This window comes from Aquarana catesbeiana, linkage group LG07 (assembly GCF_042186555.1).
Source record: "Aquarana catesbeiana isolate 2022-GZ linkage group LG07, ASM4218655v1, whole genome shotgun sequence".
NCBI classification, from domain to species: Eukaryota; Metazoa; Chordata; class Amphibia; order Anura; family Ranidae; genus Aquarana; species Aquarana catesbeiana.
In genome coordinates, this window is record NC_133330.1 from 219,337,572 (window position 1) to 219,358,732 (window position 21,161).

General features: G+C 45.8%; 1 protein-coding gene across 2 annotated transcripts in view; it reads left to right on the forward strand.

The window, feature by feature from the left end:
* The window catches only part of TDRD5 (tudor domain containing 5), a 436,549-nt gene that overhangs the window by 376,392 nt on the left and 38,996 nt on the right, over positions 1-21,161 (forward strand). For both annotated transcript variants that reach the window (XM_073593060.1, XM_073593059.1), the window contains one exon: positions 4,793-4,964. In XM_073593060.1, coding sequence (XP_073449161.1) covers positions 4,793-4,964 — 172 coding nt within the window. The remainder of the gene's footprint in view (positions 1-4,792; positions 4,965-21,161) is intronic.

Here is a 21,161-nt window from a genome sequence, read left to right on the forward strand (position 1 = left end):
CAAGTTGCTTTGAACTGTCATCCGAGTGTTTACGGTCTGACGCTTCTCTTGTGGGCTTGTTTGCTATGTCATATACCATTCCTCAGTTAATTGCTCAGGAACATCCTGCAGTTTGACTTCCTGTCCTGTGCTGTGCGATTAAGATAGTAATGTTGACTTGCCATACTTCAATATCTTGGGGTACAATATAGGGCACAGGTCCCTCCCCTGTCCCGTTTCTCCTTATTGCTTGCCACAAAACTGTTCCACAGAGTGGGCGGAATTATGAGGTTATGCTGGGGTGCGTTCTTAGCAAAGCCTTTGATTGTGTCCAGTCACCTGAAGGTAATGGTATATAATCCACAGTCTCTGACTTTTTGTCCTATGCCCTGTACTGTATTTCAAGATATGGAATTTACTAGTAAAACCAAACCATTTTTTCTCTTGCATTTGACGGACACAGCTCTTAATCTTGACGGTAGAGTTTATAGCACCTCCTACAGGATTAGGACACTAGGCAGAAAAAGAACTTGGTACCACCTATGGGCAGTCCTAGCTGGTATAAACCACCTCCTGTTATAGGAAGCTCCGTTATTTCTGCCTAGTGTTTCAGGTGTAAGGACCTGTGGGGGGGGGGGGGGGGGTTGTGCAAGGATCAGGCCTGCTCCCTTGGGTGGTTTTGGCCTATTACTGTTATGACTGGGGCTATAACAAAGGTCATCTTGCCTTTGTGCATTAGCCCATAACTGCCATCTCCACCTTGGAGCTCGGGTAGGCGAATGCTGTGCAGCCGAGAGCGCCATCATGTTGCCTGTGGGATCCTGCCTTTTTTTTAAGGTGACTGGCCTTTGGCACTGGCGGACATCTTTGAGTGGTCTGCGCCAGCAGCCATCTTTGGCCTGAGCCGGCGTATAGCTTTAGCCGGAAGCCGTTTAGATGGTGCCCTGCAAGCGACTTACCCAGGGGGAGCAGGTCGCATGAGGAACCTGGTCCGCCCTTTTCAACTTCTATGAGGGATGGGGAGTGGGATTTCTCCTTTCCTTCCAGCACCCCGAACATCGCCTCTGGTTATGGTTGCTTTTTCGGCCCTTCGTCCAGTTCTGATCATAGACCTGGTGTCCCGGACACTCAGTAAGCTCTGTGCTTATGCCAAGGCCAGGTAGGAATAGATCTCCCCGAGCTTTGTGGACCTGATGGACTGACTGGTCAGGCTGCACTATGAAATTCATTTTTCCCAACCAGAATAGTTCCTTCCTTTGAAGCCTCATCTCTTCCATCTCGTCTTCAGGCTCTGTGTAGGGCAAAGCAGGATCTGCATCTCCAGGGCATGATTGATCTAATTCTGGATCCGGAGAGATTTCAGTGGTTTTTACTCTGACTTGTTTATGGTTCTGCAGGAGGGAGGCGTTCGCCATATTCAGGGCCCCACAGCCCTGAAGTGCTAGAGGCATCTATCTGAGTGGGAGTGGCTCTACTTTTTTTGGGGGGGGGGGGGTAGTGTTTCCTTGCTTCTATAGACATCAGGGGTGCTATCTGCATCTCCCCACCTGTGCTGGGCACCAACATTTTCTTAAGCATGGAGGTCAGGGAGGCGCATTACTAGTTTGTAGTGCTTTCCTTGGCCTGGCCTCTGGCTCTGGTCCTGACATTGCTAAGATAACTGTGGTTGCCGTGATGGTCTATCTGGACACTATTCTTCTCTGAGCGCGGATAATTCTGTATTTCTGGACAATGTGGCAATCAAGCTATGCAGTCTGCAGGCCTTTGGGTGAGTCCTGTAGCTCGTAAGTCTGCCCTGGCCTTGACCAGGAGGCTAAAGTATGTTTGTCTGATCCTTGACTTGGTGCAGGCCAAAGTGTTCCTTCCGTTGGACAGGCTCTGGAAGCTTGGGTCAGAGATTCGGCTGCTGCGATCCTGCAGGCGGGCTTTCCTATGCTCCCGCATGCAGGTTCTGGGTTTCATGGTGTCTACCTTTTGAGGCGACCATATAAGCACAGCTCCACATGATGGGTCTGCAGTCAGAAATCTTGTGAGGTAAGGCAATTCTTCCCTATCCTTGGACAATTAAATCGGCTGGACCAGGGAACCAAGAACTCTTTTTCACCTGGTGGCTCTGGACCCCCTCACTTCTAACCGGGGGAGTCGCTTCTCCCGCCGCATTAAACAGTGCTCTATACAGGTTAGATCTAGGCCACTGGACGCCAGAGGAGGCTCGACTTCCGATCAATGTCCTGGATCTGCGGGCAATCAGGCTATGTCTAGAGCAGTAGACAGCTTCTTCGTGGGCACCCGGTTAGGATTCAATCAGGCAATGCCAGGGCAGTGGCCTGTGTCAATTCTCAAGGTGGCACGATGAATGTGGCATCGGCGCTTGTGTACTCCAGAATCCTTCGGTGGGTAGAGATTCACGTACAGGCCCTCTGCACCGTGTACTTTTCAGGAATAGGGATCAGGGAGAGTTCTATACACCTGACAGGGTTTGACAGCTCTGTGGTGGGACACAATGGATGTAGGTATCCTGGTGTAACGTCTCAACAGGAGAGTACTGGGGTTGTAGTAAGAGTGAGGGATCCTCTGTTGGATGCAGCAGTCGCTGTGGTGGCACCATGATGGCTGTACCACCTCCTTTATGCTTTTCCTCCTTGCAGGCTTTTCTCTCCCCTGCTGTGCAAGGTAGATACCATAAGTGCTCTGAGCTTCCTGGTGGGCCCCCGTACTGGCCTTGTCATCCCTGGTATGCTAAGGTGGTGCTTCTGGTTGCCACCCTGCTTGCTCTCACTGGCTGGATGGTTTGACTATTGACAGCCAGGGTCTGTGAGTTGGGGGGATTGTCAGGCTCGTTGCTTACCACACTGCTGGCAGTAACTCTGTCGCTCGCCAAATTTATCATCGCACTTGGGAGCCTTACCTTTCATGATGTAAGGCTGTGCAGCTACGTGTTTTTCTTCTCGGTGGCCTGGACTTTTACCTTTAATGGTGTGTTAAACCAAGAACACTTGCCTTGTGTACCATTAAGGGTCAGGTTTCTGCTATCGCTATTTTTCTTCATCCTTCCTTGGCTACTCACTTCTTTATTCAAACCTTTGTCCAAGGGCACCTGGGGTCTTTTGGTCCTTTTGAGTATTAATTATTCCTTTGCCCATACTCTCCCATAAGGTCTCCTCCTTGGTTGCCATCACCTTGACACGCTGAGTTTCTGAGCTCACCGCCTTGTTCTGTAAGTTCCCCTACCTGGTTAGGCACAGATATGGTGGTACTCTGCCCCCTCCTTCCTGCCAAAGGTAGTACCTGTTTTTTTTATCTGAGCGAGGACTTATCCTACCTCCCTTGTGTCCCCACCCTTGGCGACATAAGGCGATGGCGCTGCTCTCCTTGGAGGTGGTCCGGCAGGTTTCTGTTTACCGGTCTGCTACAGCTCCCTTCAAGAGGACAGGTTTTTGGTTTGTAATTGCTGATGGACCACAAACTGGCCTGGCATTCTCCTCGCCACCATTTCTCATTGAATCAGGCAGACGGTTGTTTAGGCTTCTGCCTTCAAAGGTTGGGCTCTCTTTTTCCTTTCCACATTCTACCAGGGCGCTTAGTGCTCCCTGAGCGTTCCAACATCTGGGCTCTGTGTTTCTTTTTTGCAAGGCTGCTACCTGATTGTCTGTGCATACCTTTACCAAGCTCTTCAAAGCTTAATGCGTTTGCATCTTCGGATTCTTCTTGGCCACAAGGCTTTTGCAGACTGCTGTTTGTGGTTTGCCTGTTTTATTCTTTTCTTTCCCATCCATCATTGCAGCACTACTTTGGGATGCCTCTACGGTCAAGATTAAGAAGCGCTGTGTCAGTCAGTGAATGCAAGTGAAAACAGGATTTTTGTTATCGTAAAATCCCTTTTTCTGAGTTGTTTGACAGACGCAGCCCCTGCCCCTCTGATGGTTGTTTTTTTTTTCTACTGGTTTGTGACTAAAGCCTGGTAGGTTTTTTTTTTGTTTTGTTTTTTTTTTTCAATTAAAAAAAAAAAGCTGTACTAACAGTCCGATGTTAGTACATCAATCTCCCCCGCTGTACTGTTGTGTTTTGCCAGAACACTCCGGTCAGCACACTCAGCCATTGGCTGACATGCACACGGGCCGATTGTCGGTGGGTTTTCATTGAACCAGCTGATGTCTCCCAACATTTGGCCCGTGTGTACTAGGCATTATTGAGCTTCCTATACCAGAGAGGTGGTTTATACCAGTTAAGACTGCCCTTAGGCGGTGCTGAGTTATTTTTCTGCCTAGTGTCCTACTCCTGTAGATGGCGCTATAGACCTTACTGTCTAGATTAAGAAGTGCTGTGTCCAGTCATGAACTTAGAAAGGGATTTTATGGTAAGCGCCCTTTCACATTGAGGCGCTTGAAAGCTGCCCATAAAATGCTGAGCGCTTTTGAGGCGTTGGCGGTGTGCTTTTCTTTCTTTCTTAAGGTGACTCAAAAACTTCTTCAAGAACCATTTTGAGACGCTTCCTATTCATTTCAATGGAGAGGGGCGCTGTTGAGGCCCTATTTTTTATTGGCTCCAAACATGCTCCAGAGGTGCCGCTTGCAGAAGTTTTTTCACCTCCCGCCAGCGCTCCGTCCCTGTGTGAAAGCATTCATTGATTTTAATGGAAATAGGTTTTTGTGGGCTTTTCAGACGCTTTTTTTTTGCGCCAAATCACTTGAAAAGCACCTGGGTGTAAAAGGGCTCTAACTAAAATCCTGTTATTCCTCTCACAGTTATACAATATCATTCCGTTATGTTGATTACCCATTGTTTACATTTATTTTTTTGTTTCTCTTTTCAGACAGGTATTAGATGTGCAAACAGCGCTGACACGGATTGCTTCTCCCACCATCCCCCGGAGGAATTTTACATATCTTTAATTAAGACTAGAAATTCAGTAGAAAAAGCTTCAGTTTCTCTGCCAGCCAAATGTGGCCTAAATGATAACGCTGAAATCTCTTCACCAACCAATGGTAATGAATTTGTTATCTGAGTAAAAAATAAATGTACGCAATGTACGTAAATATATATGCAGATTGAAGGACCGTGCCCTTGAATTAGGTTACATCTCTAACTGGGAAACAGTTTTTTTGTGAATGCTTGTTTATTGTCATTCAATTCACTGATTGATGCCTATAGCTTAAGTTCAGCTTGTTCAAAAAACTAAAAAGATCAGTCCCAAGCTGTTTTGTTTTATGGTCCTAATTAAAAAAAAGTCAGACTTATTGACCCAGCAATCGAGTTCTGCTTTTCTTTCGGTTTAATGATGCCCAGCATCATTCAGCCCACTTCTTGTGAGCCCAGGCCGTCAAGGACCTGCTTCCTCCCCTCTAACTCTGGACGTGCATGAGAATGTCACAAAGACAGACCGTACTTAGCAACCACAATCCGCCCACCATCAGAGAATGAATAGAGTGAAAAGGGCTTGAAATTTCATACAAACAGAACGAAGACAACCCCAAAAAAGCAATTTATACAGTTGGGGGTTTTTTAAGTAAAGAGTCAGGGGTTACTTCAGTGGGGGAGAGGGCAAATGTGAAGGCAAGGATCCTGAGCTTGGAGTTCAAACTACATAAGCTTTGCCACTATTTTAAGGCACAAATGATAAAAATGTAATCTCTTGTAGGAATACTGTTCATAGCAGATACTAATCTGTAGCAATTGAAGGATGTACAGCATAAGGCTGTTTATAAACTACTCAGCAATTGCTACATCAAATGCAGTATCGGGATTTAGAGATTATCTTCTTCTAAAGAGTAAAGTTTGCCATATAAAGATCAAAATTTGGCCAGTTCAGCAGGGACCGGTGAGATTCAATCTTATGAATGGGCAGGCTGATTGTACTCAAGACAACCCATTGATTGACTTGGGTACAACCAGCCTGTCAGACTTTTTACATGTGTTTACTGCCGGTGTTCTGACAAGAAAGGTCCCCCCATCGGATAGTGTCCGCCCTGTACTGCGCAGGCGCAACGCTTGCACAGTACGGAGGACAAAGGAGACGCCGAAAGTCTCCGAACGTGAACAGCTGTTCATGAGCTCTACACGGTGCCTGCGCAATTAATAGTACATTGTCACGCGCTCCCGATGCTCGTGGGGGTGGATTTCTCAAATGGGCAGATCTTTGCGGGGCGTGTTGACACAACTGAAGGGTGGGTTTAGCAATGTTGATGGGGGGGTTTGCATTTACACGCTTCTCAATATTACATCCGCCCCTTTGAGAAATCCTCCCCCATCGTATGAGCTCTGGCCATCTTCTGTATGCTGTTCATGTTCAGAGACTTTCGGCGTCTCCTTTGTCCTCCGTAAAGCGCTGCGCCTGTGCAGTACAGGGCGGACTCTACCCGATGTGGGACAGTTCTTGGCAGAACGCCGGCAGTTATAGCTGCTAGCAGTAATCATTTTGTTCTGCCCGGGAGGCATTCCCCTATCAACGCTGACTGTGGGGGGAATTGAGCGATTTTATTTCCTTCCACCACAGGTGGAAGGACAGAAAATCAAATCCTCTATGGGCTGCTTAACAGTTGGTGTGTCAGGTAGTTGGAGGTGCTTGTACTCAGACAGGGAGATTTTGAAGTTTGAATAAACACTCCCTTTAGGCAGGTTTTGGTAGTTTACACTTCTATGTAGGAGACGGATGTGTTAAATGTACTACATGTGCACCACTCTTATGTCGAGCACTTTTTCTGCTCAAAATCTCCTCTCCTGAACGTGGCAATGAGGGGTTTTTTTTTTTTGTTTTTTTTTTATCCAACCTGCAAATGCTCCTCCTCTAATACGACTGTAAACGCCTATGTGTTCATGGAAACATAGGCCGACATAGAGTTGCTTTTACAGGCTGAAAAAAAAAAAGACATACGCCTGTAATGCCCTGTACACACGGTCGGACATTGATCGAACATTCCGACAACAAAATCCTAGGATTTTTTCAGACAGATGTTGGCTCAAACTTGTCTTGCAGTCACACAAAGTTGTCGGAAAATCTGATCATTCTGAATGCGGTGACGTAAAACACGTATGTCGGGGCTATAAACAGGGCAGCAGCCAATAGCTTTCATCTCTTTATTTATTCTGAGCATGCGTGGCACTTTGTGCGTCGGATTTGTGTACACACAATCGGAATTTCCGACAACGGATTTTGTTGTCGGAAAATTTTATAGCCTGCTCTCAAACTTTGTGTCGGAAAATCCGATGGAAAATGTGTGATGGAGCCTACACACGGTCGGAATTTCCGACAACAAGGTCCTATCACACATTTTCCGTCGGAAAATCCGACCATGTGTACAGGGCGTTAGAGGCATTTTTTTAAAACCCTGCGTAAATGAGGCTTTAGATTTAAAGAGACTATCAAGGGCAAAGCCTAGGTGTTTATAGAATAAGATGTGTGGTGCCTGAGCTTTGCTATTGCTACCTGTGCCAGACTTCCCCATTTCTGTAAACAAGACATCAACTTTAATCATACTCTACTACTCCTTCTGTTGTACAAAGGCTTGCAATTGAACCTCCCAAGAGAACAAGCTCTATAGCAATTTAAGCACCTGCTTAAAAAAATCTGACAATCGGGAAAGTTGTTTCCGTAACTCTAACATTCAGGTGGTGAGCCTTCCTGAAAAGGCAGAGGTCTAATCTTGCAGAAACACTACTAATCCAGCTTTTTGGAACAGAGGTTTTCAGGATTTGTTGTAGAAAGAGTTCACAGAATTTCGCTGAGAGTTCCTTCGTCTGGGGCACCCCTAAGACGTTTACTATACAGTTACATTACTACAGTGACTATGATGCAGCCTTAGCAGCTCAAGGGAAAAGGCCTACTACCCTTCGAGATTTTCAGTCTCCCTGTATCCAGACAACTCTGCTCATATCCAGCATTAGTGTTCCATACAATGAAACACAAGGTATGAGAACTGCAGATCCTCTGTCATGGTATATTCCTCAAAACCTAGGATCATGGATCACGAAAAGTTTTCTTTCAAACCGCTGAGCAGGTGAACACTTGGCTTGATAAGCAGCAGTCCCCAGTTTATATATTTTTTCCAATTTGCAGCTGAAAAAAACAAACAAAAAAAAAAGAGAGCAGCGTGCCCTATTTTCTGATAAGTAATTTAAATAAAGTTGTGTTTAAGAGGCAGCACTAAATCACAAAAAACAATCCAAGTGACGAAATTGTTATCTAAATAAACTGGAATATTTAATAAATAAAGCTTGTGCATCTACCATAACGCATGTGTTACTAACTTAATATAAATGGTCTCCAGTATACATATATGATATTTAGAATAAAAAAAATAGAAAAAAAAATCAACATGCCACATGACTAAGTGAACCAAATGTGAACAAATAAAGTACAAAACAATAAAAAAAATCCCAGTGGCACTCTTAATAAAACAAATAAGTATTCCAATAGGGCTTCTGTCCCAGTGCAAAGCAATTCTGGTCCTCAGAGATTAAAAAAAGCTTATCAAAACGTCATGACTGCCGATTACAGAGTGGTCATGACAAGCATAAGTTCTTAAACATTCAGCTCAACTTTCTCAACACACTGTTGATGGTAGGTATCCAGCTCTCTGCACCAGCAAACCATATATATGCAGAAGAAGAAATACATAGGGATGCACCGACATTTCGGCCGCCGAAACATATCGGCAGAAAATGGCCCTTTCTGCAAAAAGCCGAAAGAGAATTTTTGCTGATACCGAATGGGGCGGGGGCGGGGCCACGCCCCTGGTGCTGCCTATCAGGGGGGCTTCCTGTATCGTAAAAGAGAGGAGAGCAGCCGCCTGTTTGATTACAGCGCCGGGAACATCACAGCTTTCATTTTAATAGCTGTGTGTTCCCCATATACAGCCTCTCCCCCTTGTCCGGGCACTTTGAAATGAAAGCTGTGATGTTCCCGCCGCTGTAATCAAACAGGCGGCGGCTCTCCTCTCCCTTCACTGGCTGCAAACTGGAAACAGGCTGCACTACTGGGGACACTGGCTGCAATGGGGACACGGGCTGCACTACGGGGGACACGGGCTGCACTACGGGGGACACAGGCTGCACTACCGGGGACACTGGCTGCACTACCAGGGACACTGGCTGGCTGCATCTGACGGGCACTGGTGAGGCTGCATTGATCTCTTGTATCATGTCCGCAGTCTCTGACTCTCTGACCATGTCCCCAGTCTCTGATCATCTCCTGTACCATGTCCCCAGTCTCTGACCATATCCTGTACCATGTCCCCAGTCTCTGACCATATCCTGTACCATGTCCCCAGTCTCTGACCATATCCTGTACCATGTCCCCAGTCTCTGACCATCTCCTGTACCATGTCTGCAGTCTGACCATCTCCTTTACCATGTCCCCAGTCTCTTACCATCTCCTGTACAATTTCTGCACCATCTGACCATCTCCTGTCCCATGTCTGCACTCTCTGACCATCTCCTGTCCCATGTCTGCACTCTCTGACCATCTCCTGTCCCATGTCTGCACTCTCTGACCATCTCCTGTCCCATGTCTGCAGTCTCTGACCATCTCCTGTACCATGTCCCCAGTCTGTGACCATCTCCTGTACCATGTCCCCAGTCTCTGACCATCTCCTGTACCATGTCCGCAGTCTCTGACCATCTCCTGTACCATGTCCATAGTCTCTGACCATCACCTGTACCATGTCTGCAGTCTCTGACCATCTCTTGTACCATGTCCCCAGTCTCTGACCATCTCCTGTATAAAAATATTTTTGAAAACAGTCACTTTCGGTATCGGTGTTGTTTCGGTTTTCGGGATCAAGGAAGATTTATTTTTGGTATCGGTTTCGGCACCAAAAAACCCATTCGGTGCATCCCTAGAAATACATAGTGTGATTCTGCAAAGTGTTTATTTTTTAAAACCTGATAAAATACTCACATTTAGTTAGTAAAACAGAAGCGCCTAACAAGAAAAATCATCAACGGTCTCGATCAGTATATCCGACAGCTACTACTACGCATTTTGTCATAAACTGACTTCATCAGAAGGTCAGCGCTAAGGTAGATGCACAAACTTTATTTAAAAGATATTCACATTTATTGAGAACAATTTGGTCACTTGACCCCAGAGACACTAAGGGGTTATTTACTAAAATTGGAGAGTGTAAAAACTGGTGCAGCTTTGCATAGAAAGCACTCCGCTTCCAAGTTTTAGCCCCATTCACATCGTAGTGATTTGACACGTTAAATCGCAGCCTTTTGCCTGCAACGGCACCATCCCAATCGGTGCAACGCTGACTTTGCGGCGAAGCACCGATTTCCAAAAGTAGTTCCTGCACTACTTTTGGGGGCAATTTCAATAGACATCTGTGCATGAACCCGCACAGATGTGTTTCAAATTGCCCCCGAACTCGCACTGAAATGCGGGTTTGAAATAATGCTTCAAATCTGCCTTCAGTGTAAACGAGGGTTTAGTGTCAAAACTTAATTGAACACGCTGAAGTTAGAAACGGATTGGCTACCATGCACAGCTGAACCAGATACTGAGTTAACCACTTTTAGTAAATATCCCCCTAACAGTTACCATGATTATCCCTTTGTTTGAGGCAAGGGTTTGTCATACTTGTTCTTGTTTTTAACTATCACCATGCCCTTTTCTCCTATTGTTTTGTGTGCTTTTAAACTGGGTGTTGGGCTCTTGTGCAAAATGTATACATCATTTACTTTGCTAAGCTGCCTGGCTATCCTGTAGTTCCTTTTATTCCTTTATAGTTATTTTTTCAATAACTGGATTGCAATTGCAGATGATATTCAGTTTATTTGAAAAAACCCATGTGTTTTTGGCACGTTTTCAGGACTCCCGATTCCAATCATGCACCTGTGAAACTTGGACATGTGACAAATGCACCAAGAATGCACTGCGGTTGTTTTTTGTTACGCTTCCTATAGAGATCAATCAAAGATGCGTTTTGGTGCACTTTTGAAAGATGCAGCATGCAGGACTTTTAAAAATGCACTGCACCCGCAACCCGTTGGTGTGAAGAGTGCCATAGGATTTAACCACTTCCCGCCCAAGGCCGTCATATGACGTCCTGGACTTTGAGTGGAGATATCTGAATGATGCCTGCAACTGCAGGCATCATTCAAGGATATGTAAAGGTTTGTTTTAAAAAACAAACATGTCATAATTACCACCTCTGTGCAGTTGGTTTTGCACAGAGTGGCCCTGATCCTCCTCTTCTAGGGTCCCTCAGCGGCGCTCCTGGCTCCTCCTCTTTTCAAGTGCCCCGTTGGAGTGTCCTGCTGCTGCGTCAATTGACACAGACAGCAGGACTTGGCCCCACCCTCCAGCTCCCGAATCATTGGATTTGATTGACAGCAGCGGGAGCCAATGGCTGCGCTGCTATCAGTATCGAATCAGGACCCGAGACACCAGCTGGAGCTGGTGTGCTTGTCCCCATTGCTGGAAAGACCGAGTTCAGGTAAATAAAAGGGGGGCTCTATGGGGTTTTTCACCTTAATGCATAAAATGTATTAAGGTGAAAAACCTTGAGGGTTTACAACCCCTTTCAGATATCATTCTTTTCTGCCAGCGATTCCCTGCACCGTAAAAACAATCATAGCGGCTGTTCAGCTGCATGATTGTTTTTACAGACGGTGGGAGGGGACGCCCCTCCTGCTGCCCTCCGGTGCTTCTACTGGCTCACCCGTGCGATCCGCGAGCCAGAGAAGGAATCTGATGGCGGCGGAAGTCTACCATACAGAATACGGTCGACCAGATGGTCCCTGGCAGTCTCTATGACCTTCGGAGGCCCGGAAGGGATTCTGATGTTGCTTCCAGCCACTGCCGTGTACGAAGCTGGAAAGGCTGAGATCTGTCTTTCCTGCCTAGAGGAGAGATCTCTCTCTAAAGAGGACCTATCATGCCCTATTCCTAGTACAAGGGATGTTTACATTCCTTGTACTAGGAATAAAAGTGATTAAAAAAAATTGAGAAAGTGTAAAAATTTAAAAGTAAAAATAAAAAATAATAATTTAAACTCCCCGCATGCTCGCACGCAGAATCGTACGCATATGTACATCGCGCCCAAATATGTAAACAGCGTTCGAACCACACGTGAGGTATCGTCGCGAACGTTAGAGCGAGATCAACAATTCTAGCCTAAGAGAGGGAGGAAGCTTTTGAGGATCAGAAATCCTCTGTAGACCAGTCCTCCCAAGAGGAATCTAAGAGTTCAGTGCTGTCCCAGACACAGAAGACCACAGTGTGCTTCCTGATAGATGAGGTACACAACTACCTGAATTGACCTCGCCCAGAGTCCTCTTCTCCTAAAGTCACTGGATTTGAGTGCTTGTGGCCCCCAAAACAAAATAGAAGAATAAAAAGTGTAGCGCTACAACAGCTAGTGCCTAATAAAAGGAAAACTCAAGAAAGACTACTCCAGTAAGACTGAGGTTGATAGGAAATAACTCCAAATGTCCTGTAAATACAGTATTCCAAACAAAGGTGAAATACACATACAAATAAGTATAAAATGAGTAGTGAGACAAAAAACTAAAAACAAGTGTCAATGTCCACACGGAAATGTATATAGGATAAGAAAGTTCTTTCCCATTGATCTCTAGCTGGAGTAAGATGTCTGCTTGCAATAGACTGTGGAATATATTGATAAGCACTTCAGACAAATAAGAGGTGGGGTACTCTTACCAGATGCTATGGACGCACATACCGTATGGCAGTGCGTCAAACGGGCTCGTAATGCTGGATTTCTGTGCAGATGCCGGGCTGAGTTGTACCAATACGTCTCCGACTCCAGACCACTCACTAGTCAGTCTGCGCCCCCCAGGGCTCTCGACAACCAGGCCAATCCAGAGGCGATATTAGCAGGATGGTAACCGTCAGTGCCCAAATATGGAAAATTAAGAAAAAAGGAGCTCCATATGGCGCAGGTCAACCAAACAAATGGTTTATTGGAATAAAAATGATCTTATAGCAGAATGCAGGATGAAATATAAAAAGTGATCACAAAAAGAAGCATAAAAAGCAATGTGGGAAGCAGGAGGTGCTGGTCCGACGCGTTTCAACTTAAGTCTTCCACTGGGGCATTTTTTTTAATTGATATTTTTTTTTATTAATTTTTTTTTGTTTAGCACAGTATTTTTTCTTTTTACACTTTCCCCAAAACACCCCAAATTTTTTCCTGAGGAAGTTGTATAGAACCTATGTATGCTGATCTGGGCTCACCTGGAGAAGTGTTTTTACCACTGAAGCGATTTGCTCAGCAGTACAATATGGAGGAGGAATTCTAAAAGAAATGGCGTTCTCCAGCTGCTTCTTATCGTACACCACAGGACACAGATGTTATTATTCATTACCAGTTGAGTTATGCTGCCACCTTTAGGTGAATAATCACTGGTGGCAGGGGTCCCCACCCAGGCATAACCCTTTCCAGCTCAATTAAGCTTCTCTCTGAAGATCTTTCTGTGGACTTTGTCTCCAATAACTCATGTCCTGTTGTTTATCCCCCTGGTGGGGTAGAGGTAGGGTTTAACCAGAAAGCTAAGTGGAACTGTACTCGGCCCCCGCATACAAGAGTGGGGACAGCTTGAAAAGTTTGTTGGTCAGTGCTGGATCCTGCTGGCAGAAATCTTTGGTGTTCAGTGTACCCTGTGACTTTACTGACAGGGTGCAATACAGATCTAGGGCAGTAATTCCGAGAGACTCTGAAGTCCCTGCTTGGCACACCTGTCATTAAGGGTGAAGACTGGGCATGCTGGACCTGCAGCTTTGGACTGGTGATTGCCTCTGAATAATAGTGGAGTAGAGTCATTTTCCCTGGACAGTGTTTCCCTATGTTATGGGGTGGTCTGGGGAAGTTAACCAATGGGGGTGACAAATTGCGGAGCGCAAAAGGGGCAGTCCAGTGCGGCACATGTGCATGATGGTGTCATTGCGTACTTGTGCATATTTACGGACACCACTTTCTCTGATCCCAGATCACAGTATACATGCCTATGCAGCTCAGGACAGCCAGCCTATACTGAACCTTTAGGGCCGGTTCAAACTGGCGTGGAAATCGCAGCAAATTCTGTGTATATTCTGCACTGTAACAAAATCGCACCCCCTTCATGCGAATCACTGCGGGTGTGTATATTAAGTTAACAATACTCCAAAATCTGTTTGCAAAATGCAGTGCGATTTGCAGAATCGGATCACATGGGTGTGAACACCCATGCAATCCGATTCTGGTGTGGCCAAAAAAAGGATCCTGCACAATTTTGGGGCAAATTCAATGTGATTTGAGCCATACAGAGTAATGGCTCAAATCTCACTGCTGAAGTTTCACATGATTTGTGATTTGAACAGGAACAGAAATGCCCTGTGATTCCTGTTCATATTCACATGTGGTTCCCCGCACCGCATAGTGTGAACTGGGGCTAAAGGTCTCAGCAAATTTCTGATGGTACAACAATTCAGGATGGACTCTACCCATCAAAGATTGCTTTGCTTCATCAGGGGGACTTTCTGGTGTCAGTGGCTATCAAGGATGCCCATCTACACATCTCAATTTTCCAACATCACCAGTGGTTTCTGCATTTTGTATTAAAGGATTGCTCTTGGTGCTACCATTCAACCTGTCCACAGCCTCCATACTAAGAAGTTAGCCTGGTTCTGGGTTTGTTAAAGACTTTGTGTATACACATTGTGGCATACTGTGCCCAGACCACTTGCTTCTCAGGAAATGATTGTCTCGGACGTCAAATGTCCAACAAGACTGTACAGGTCTTGGAAAGGTTAGGTGTGGAACCTTCAGAAATCGGCTTTGGTTCTGACACAATAGGGTTTATTTACTAAAGCAGGAGAGTGCAAAATCAGATGCACTTCTTTCTTTTTTTTTCTTTCTTTCAAAGCATTTATATTAAACAATTTACATATACAACGTAATCTTGCATGTTTCTTTATGGCAATACAGTAATCAGATATGGGAAAAAGGTTACAGCAGTAGATAAAAATCACAAATTATAATGCCGCGTACACACGGGAGGACTTTTCGACCGGACTGGTTTGACGGACCGAATCCGGCGGACAATCCAATCGTGTGTGGGCTCCATCGGACCTGCAGCGGACTTTTTCAGTCAAAAATCTCACGGACTTTAGATTTGAAACATGTTTCAAATCTTTCCGACGGACTCGAGTCCGGTCGAAAAATCCGCTTGTCTGTATGCTAGTCCGACGGACGAAAACCCACGCTAGGGCAGCTACCGGCTATCAACTTCCTTATTTTAGTCCGGTCATACGTCATCACGTACATATCCGTCAGACTTTGGTGTGATCGTGTGTAGGCAAGTCCGTTCGTTCGAAAGTCCGTCGGACCAGTCCGGTCGAAAAGTCCGCCCGTGTGTACGCGGCATTAGTGTGCATTTTGCAGATAAAGAGAGTGTAGATGCCAATATCTGTCTAGAGTCAACTCAGCATTTCAATTGTTGGTAGTAGCTGCCTGTCTCGAGGGATCTAAGCTGTTGGTCCAGTGCAGGTGTCAGAATCCGAAAGCCACCAGTACCAAATTTTATTGTACTTGGCTGGGCACCCCCTGTTTTTGTATACAAATTTTTTATAGGGCAGGGTGTTGTTCACATCCACTTTCCAGTCAGTAAGACTGGGGGGGGGTGATGGTCTCATCCATTGTTTAGCAATAGTTTTCCTGGCTGAAAATAGAGTTTCGTGGAGGAATATCTTTGTGAAGCTATTAATGTCTGGGTCCGGGAATATCCCAAGTATACATTGTTTCGGGTCTAGGGTGAGTGGAGAGCCCATAGTGTCATGTAAAAAGTCCACAGCCTGCTTCCAAAATCCTTGTATTAGGGGGCATGCCCATATGAGGTGGAAGAACATTCCTGTCTCTTTATGGCATAGGGGGCAAGTGGAGGGGCAGTCTCTCTTGTAGTTAGCTATTCTGAGAGAAGTGAGGTAGGCACGGTGTAGGATAAAAATTTGAGATAGCCTATCAGATAGCTTAGGGGCTACTGCTTTACAGGAATCTAGGGCTTCAGTCCATTCTTCGTCCTCTAAATGACCCACCTTCCTCTCCCATCGTGATTTAACATTATATGCTAATTTAGTGGAGGACTGCGTGATGAGCATGTTATAGAAGGTGCATTTGTGAATCTGTACTTTTAACCACTGCCATGATAGCATTGGAGGCGGGCTGTGGGCAGGACTGAGGAAACTGGGATTGCATGGCGTGCCTGTAGGAACCTAAAAAACATGAAGTTTGGGAGGGTGAATTAATTGCGTAGGATGTCAAAATGTTTCAATTCTCCGTTAGAGAGTAGGTGGTGCAAGTAGAAGATTCCTCGGGATCCCCAGATCTCAGGGTCAGGAAACAGTGGGGATTCAGGGAGTATCCTGTTGTGCCAAATAGGAGTATAGTCATTGATTGGGGGAATCCCCAGTTTATCTGTGGCGATGTCCCATAGGCGTCTATATTGATACAGTAAGGTCTTGCCATCTCCCTCAAGCCTGGCACCTCCAGATCCCACCGCAGTTGCGCAGAGAGGGTCTGAGGTGTGTTGCGCTCGATTCGGGCACAGAAAAGTGCCAAATCAGGTGCATTTCTACACAGAAACCAATTAGCTTCCAGGTTTTATTGCCAAAGCTTAAAGTGATTGTAAATTCTTGTTTTTAAAATAAAAATAAACATGATGTACTTTCCTGCTCTATGCAGTGGCTTTGCACAAAGCAGCCCAAATCCTCCTCTTCTCGGGTCCCTCTTAAGCTCTCCTGGCCCCTCCTTCCTGTTGAGTGCCCCCACAGCAAGCAGCTTGCTATGAAGGCAGCTGAGCTGCAGCTCTGTGTGTCTATTCAGACACGGAGCTGCCGTTTGGCCCTGCCCCCTCTCTCTCTCCTGATTGGCTAACTGACTTTGACAACTGCTTAAGCCAATGGCGCCGCTGCTGTGTCTCAGCCAAACACGAGGGAGAGTCAGGGACGACTGAGGGACTCATTGACATCGCTGGATAGAGATGGGGCTCAGGTAAGTATTAGGGGGTGCTGGGGAGGCTGCTACACACAGAAGACTTTTTATCTTAATGCATAGAATTCAATAAGATAAAAAAACACCTTCTGCCATTACAACTCCTTTAATTTAACAAGCAGAGATTAGAAGCTGATTGGCTACCATGCACAGGTGCACTAATTTTAGTAAATATCCCCGTGTTTGGATTATTTAGGCCTAGTGCATTGACAGGGCGCAAGTGAAGGTACTGCTTCTGTCTGAAGAAGTGCCTGTCCCTTTGATCCTATGGGGTCCGTGAAGTTGTTGAAAAGCCTCTCAATTCAAGTCTGTAAAAAGGATGCTGGAGAGGATAACCGCTGCAGTCTTATATCCAGTTTCATTCCAGAGCTCTTCAACTTCATATCCTGTTGGTTTTTAACAAGCATAGGAGTTCTTATATCTGCCAATGCATCAGACTGCAAAGATCAGATCAGCTCTGGAATAGAAGAGTTCTATGCAGATTCTGAATACCAGAAGATTCTTTCTTCCATTGTCTTGGATGGTCTTGACAAGTGCCAGCCTGTTTGGCTGGGGAGGTGTTCTGGAGAACTTTTCAGAAAGTGGTCGTCAGAGGAGTGGAAGTTGCCCATCAGCATCTTGAGGCTTCGGGTGATTAGGCTGGCTCTCCTTTACTGATCTCCCCCTTCAAGGTCCCCCTGTTAAGGTGCTGTCTGACAATGGCCTGGTGGTGGCATACATCAATCGTAAAGGCGGAGCATACAGTTGCACAGTTCAGAAAGAAGCTGGCTTAATCTGGTCTTGGGCAGAACTTCCAGCCCTTTCCACTGTGCAAATTCCCAGAGTGGAAAATTGTCAGGTGGACACAGTTCTTAATCTTGACCATAGGGTTTAAAGCACCATCTACAGGAGTATGACACTAGGCAGAAAAATAACTCTGCATTGCCTATGGGCAGTGTAAGGACCTAGTTCCTAGCTGGAACTTGTGGTTCCATAGCTTTTTCTTTTTTCCAGGGATTTTTTCCTGCGGAGCTCTTCAGTCAACAGCCACTCGTGATAATCTAGATCCAGTAGTCCCCCCATTCCTGCCAGTGAGCACACACAGACCTTTTAACTTAGTCATGGCCAAAAATATTGGCACCATTGCATTTTTGTCAGATAATGCACCACTTTGCCCAGAAAAATTATTTCATTTGTTTGTATTGATATAACACTAATGCCCCGTACACACGGTTGGATTTTCCGATGGAAAATGTCCGATCGGAGCGTGTTGTCGGAAATTCCGACCTTGTGTGGGCTCCATCGGACATTTTCCATCGGATTTTCAGACACACAAAGTTGGAGAGCAGGAGATAAAATTTTCCGACATTAAAATCCGTTGTCGGAAATTCCGATCGCGTGTACACAAATCCAACGGACAAAGTGCCACGCATGCTCAGAATAAATAAAGAGATGAAAGCTAATGGCCACTGCCCCGTTTATAGTCCCGACGTACGTGTTTTACGTCACCGTGTTCAGAACGATCGGATTTTCCGACAACTTTGTGTGACCGTGTGTATGCAAGACAAATTTGAGCCAACATCCGTCGGAAAAAATCCTAGGATTTTGTTGTCGGAATGTCCGAATAAAGTCCGACCGTGTGTACGCCCTATAAAAGTGGAGAAACAAAAAGCCAAATCTGACACATTCCACACACAACATGAATGGACTGGACAAAATTATTAGCGCCTTCTCAAAATTGTACGAAATAATTGCATTCCAAGTTTGTAATGCTCCTGTAAATAAACTCATCTGTATCAATTAACAGGTGCTGACAATATAAAAGTCACACCGGCAACCAATTAAAATGATGAAAAATGTACTCAACTTTTCTGTTGTGTGTCTGTGTGCTACACGGAGCATAGAGAAGAGAAAGAGCAGCAAAGAATTGTCTGAGGATTTGAGAACAAAAATTGTGGGAAAGCATGGAAAATCTCAAGGTTAAAAGTCCATCTCCAGAGATCTTAATGTTTTTGTGTCCACTGTGCACAACATTGTCAAGAAGTTTACAGCCCATGACACTGTCGCTAATCTCCCTGGACTTTGACAAAAGAGAAATATTGATCAAAGATTTGAACAAAGGATTGTTTGAATGGTGGATAAAGAACCTTGATCTACTTCCAGACATTATCAAGCTGACCTTCAGGCACAGGGTACAACTGTGTCAGCTCGCACTATACATCGCCATCTGAATGAAAAGGGATGCTATGGTAGGAGACCCAGGGGGACCCCACTACTGACACACAAACATAAAAAGCCAATTTGGAGTTTGCCTAAACTTACCAGAGGAAGCCTAAATCCGTTTGGGAGAATGTGCTGTGGACAGACTAAACAAAATTAAAGATTTTTGGTAAAGCCCACCATTCTACTGTTTTCAGAAAAAGAAATTAGGCCTTTAAAGAAAAGAATACAGTCCCTACAGTCAAACATGGTGGAGGTTCACTGATGTTTTGGGGTTGCTTGGCTGATTCAGGCACTGGATATCTTGACCATGTGCATGGCATTATGAAATCTGAAAACTACCAAAGAATTCTGGGGTGCAATGTAGGGCCCAGTGTCAGAAAGTTGGGTCTCCTTTGGAGGTCATGAGTCTTACAGCAGGACAATGACCCAATGCACATGTCAAAAAGTACCCAGAAATAGTTTAAGACAGACATGGCAAGTAATAAACTGGCAAGCAATGAGTCCAGATCTAAATCTAATAGAGCACCTGTTTAGGGATCTCAAAACAGCAGTTGGGAAAAGGAACCCTTCCAATCTGAGAGACCTTGATCAGTTGGCGAAAGAAGAGTAGTCCACAATTCCAGTAGAGAGGTGTAAGAAACTCATTAATGGTTACAGGAGGCAATTATTTTTTCCATGGGGTGTGCTACCAAATATTAAATTGAGGGTGCTAATAATTTTGCCCGGTCCATTTTTAGAGTTTTGCATGGAATATGTCAGATTTGGATTTTTGTTTCTCCACTTCTTTGTTCTACCATTACAAACAAAAGAAGATAAGATGAGAATGCCTAAACATTTGTAATTGCAACAATTTTCTGGGCAAAGTGGTGCATTATCTGACCGTAATGCAGGGGTGCCAATATTTTTGGCCATGGATATAGCTCTGGGTTGTGTTGACACAGCCCCATCCTGGACCGGGGCAGCCAGCGAGTTAAACATCTTGTGGTGACACATATAACCGGGCGTCGGCGTCCATGTCAGTGTCAACCTGGCTGACAGCCCCCACATTTCAGTGGAGAGGTGGATCTGTCTCGGGAGTGTTACCCAAAACCGCCGTGGATCAGTAAGTAGATGCCTCCGGTCTCCCTCCCTAGGCCTAGGTATTCCCTGGGTTGGTCGACACTGTGGGGTTCTTGTAGCCCCCAGGCCTAACCCCTCTTGCCCATGCCTCTGGCTGTTTCCCCAACTCTTTCCTATTTCTGGGGATCGGTGAGGCCTGAAGTACTTATCACAGGGCGTTGCTCTGGGGGGACAGCTTTGCTGTGTTGGGTAGTCATGGAGGGGTACCCTGACAGGCAGGCAGCCCCCTGGTTTTGGCCAACAGGGTTCCGCTAGAGCCTTGATGGCTCAGCTGTATGTGGGCCCCCTTCCCTTGTTGGCCTGGGTCCCAGAGGCTGTGGGGGGCACGGGTGCAGGCACTTTGTGTATGTGTTACCACGCTGTTGTGGGCGGGCGAGTACTCTCCCCACCACCCGCCTGGCCAGTACTTAGTACGCAGCCCTCCCGTGAATACCCTCACTATGCGGTTGGCTGCTGTCAATTTAGGCTAAGGCTTTGCGCCTACTGCTGGTTCTGCACCCGCCATTTTGACTATGGACATTCACCATTAGCCTCTGTCACTTCCGCCCGCGCTGCCTATGTGGTGGGTACATGTCTGTAACTGGCATCCTTGCCCTATTGAGGAGGGCAGAGTTAAGATGGACGGCCGCTCAGGCATAAGTTTGCACCCACATGAACACTACCCTGTTTCCCCGAAAATAAGACCTTGCGTGATTGTCAGTGATGGCTGCAATATAAGCCCTACCCCCCAAATAAGCCCTACCCTGTTTCCCTGAAAATAAGAACTACAAGGACTTTAACTAGGGCTTATTTGGAGGGTAGGGCTTATATTGCAGCCATCACCGACCGTCACGCTAGGTCTTATTTTCGGGGAAACAGGGTAGCAACGTT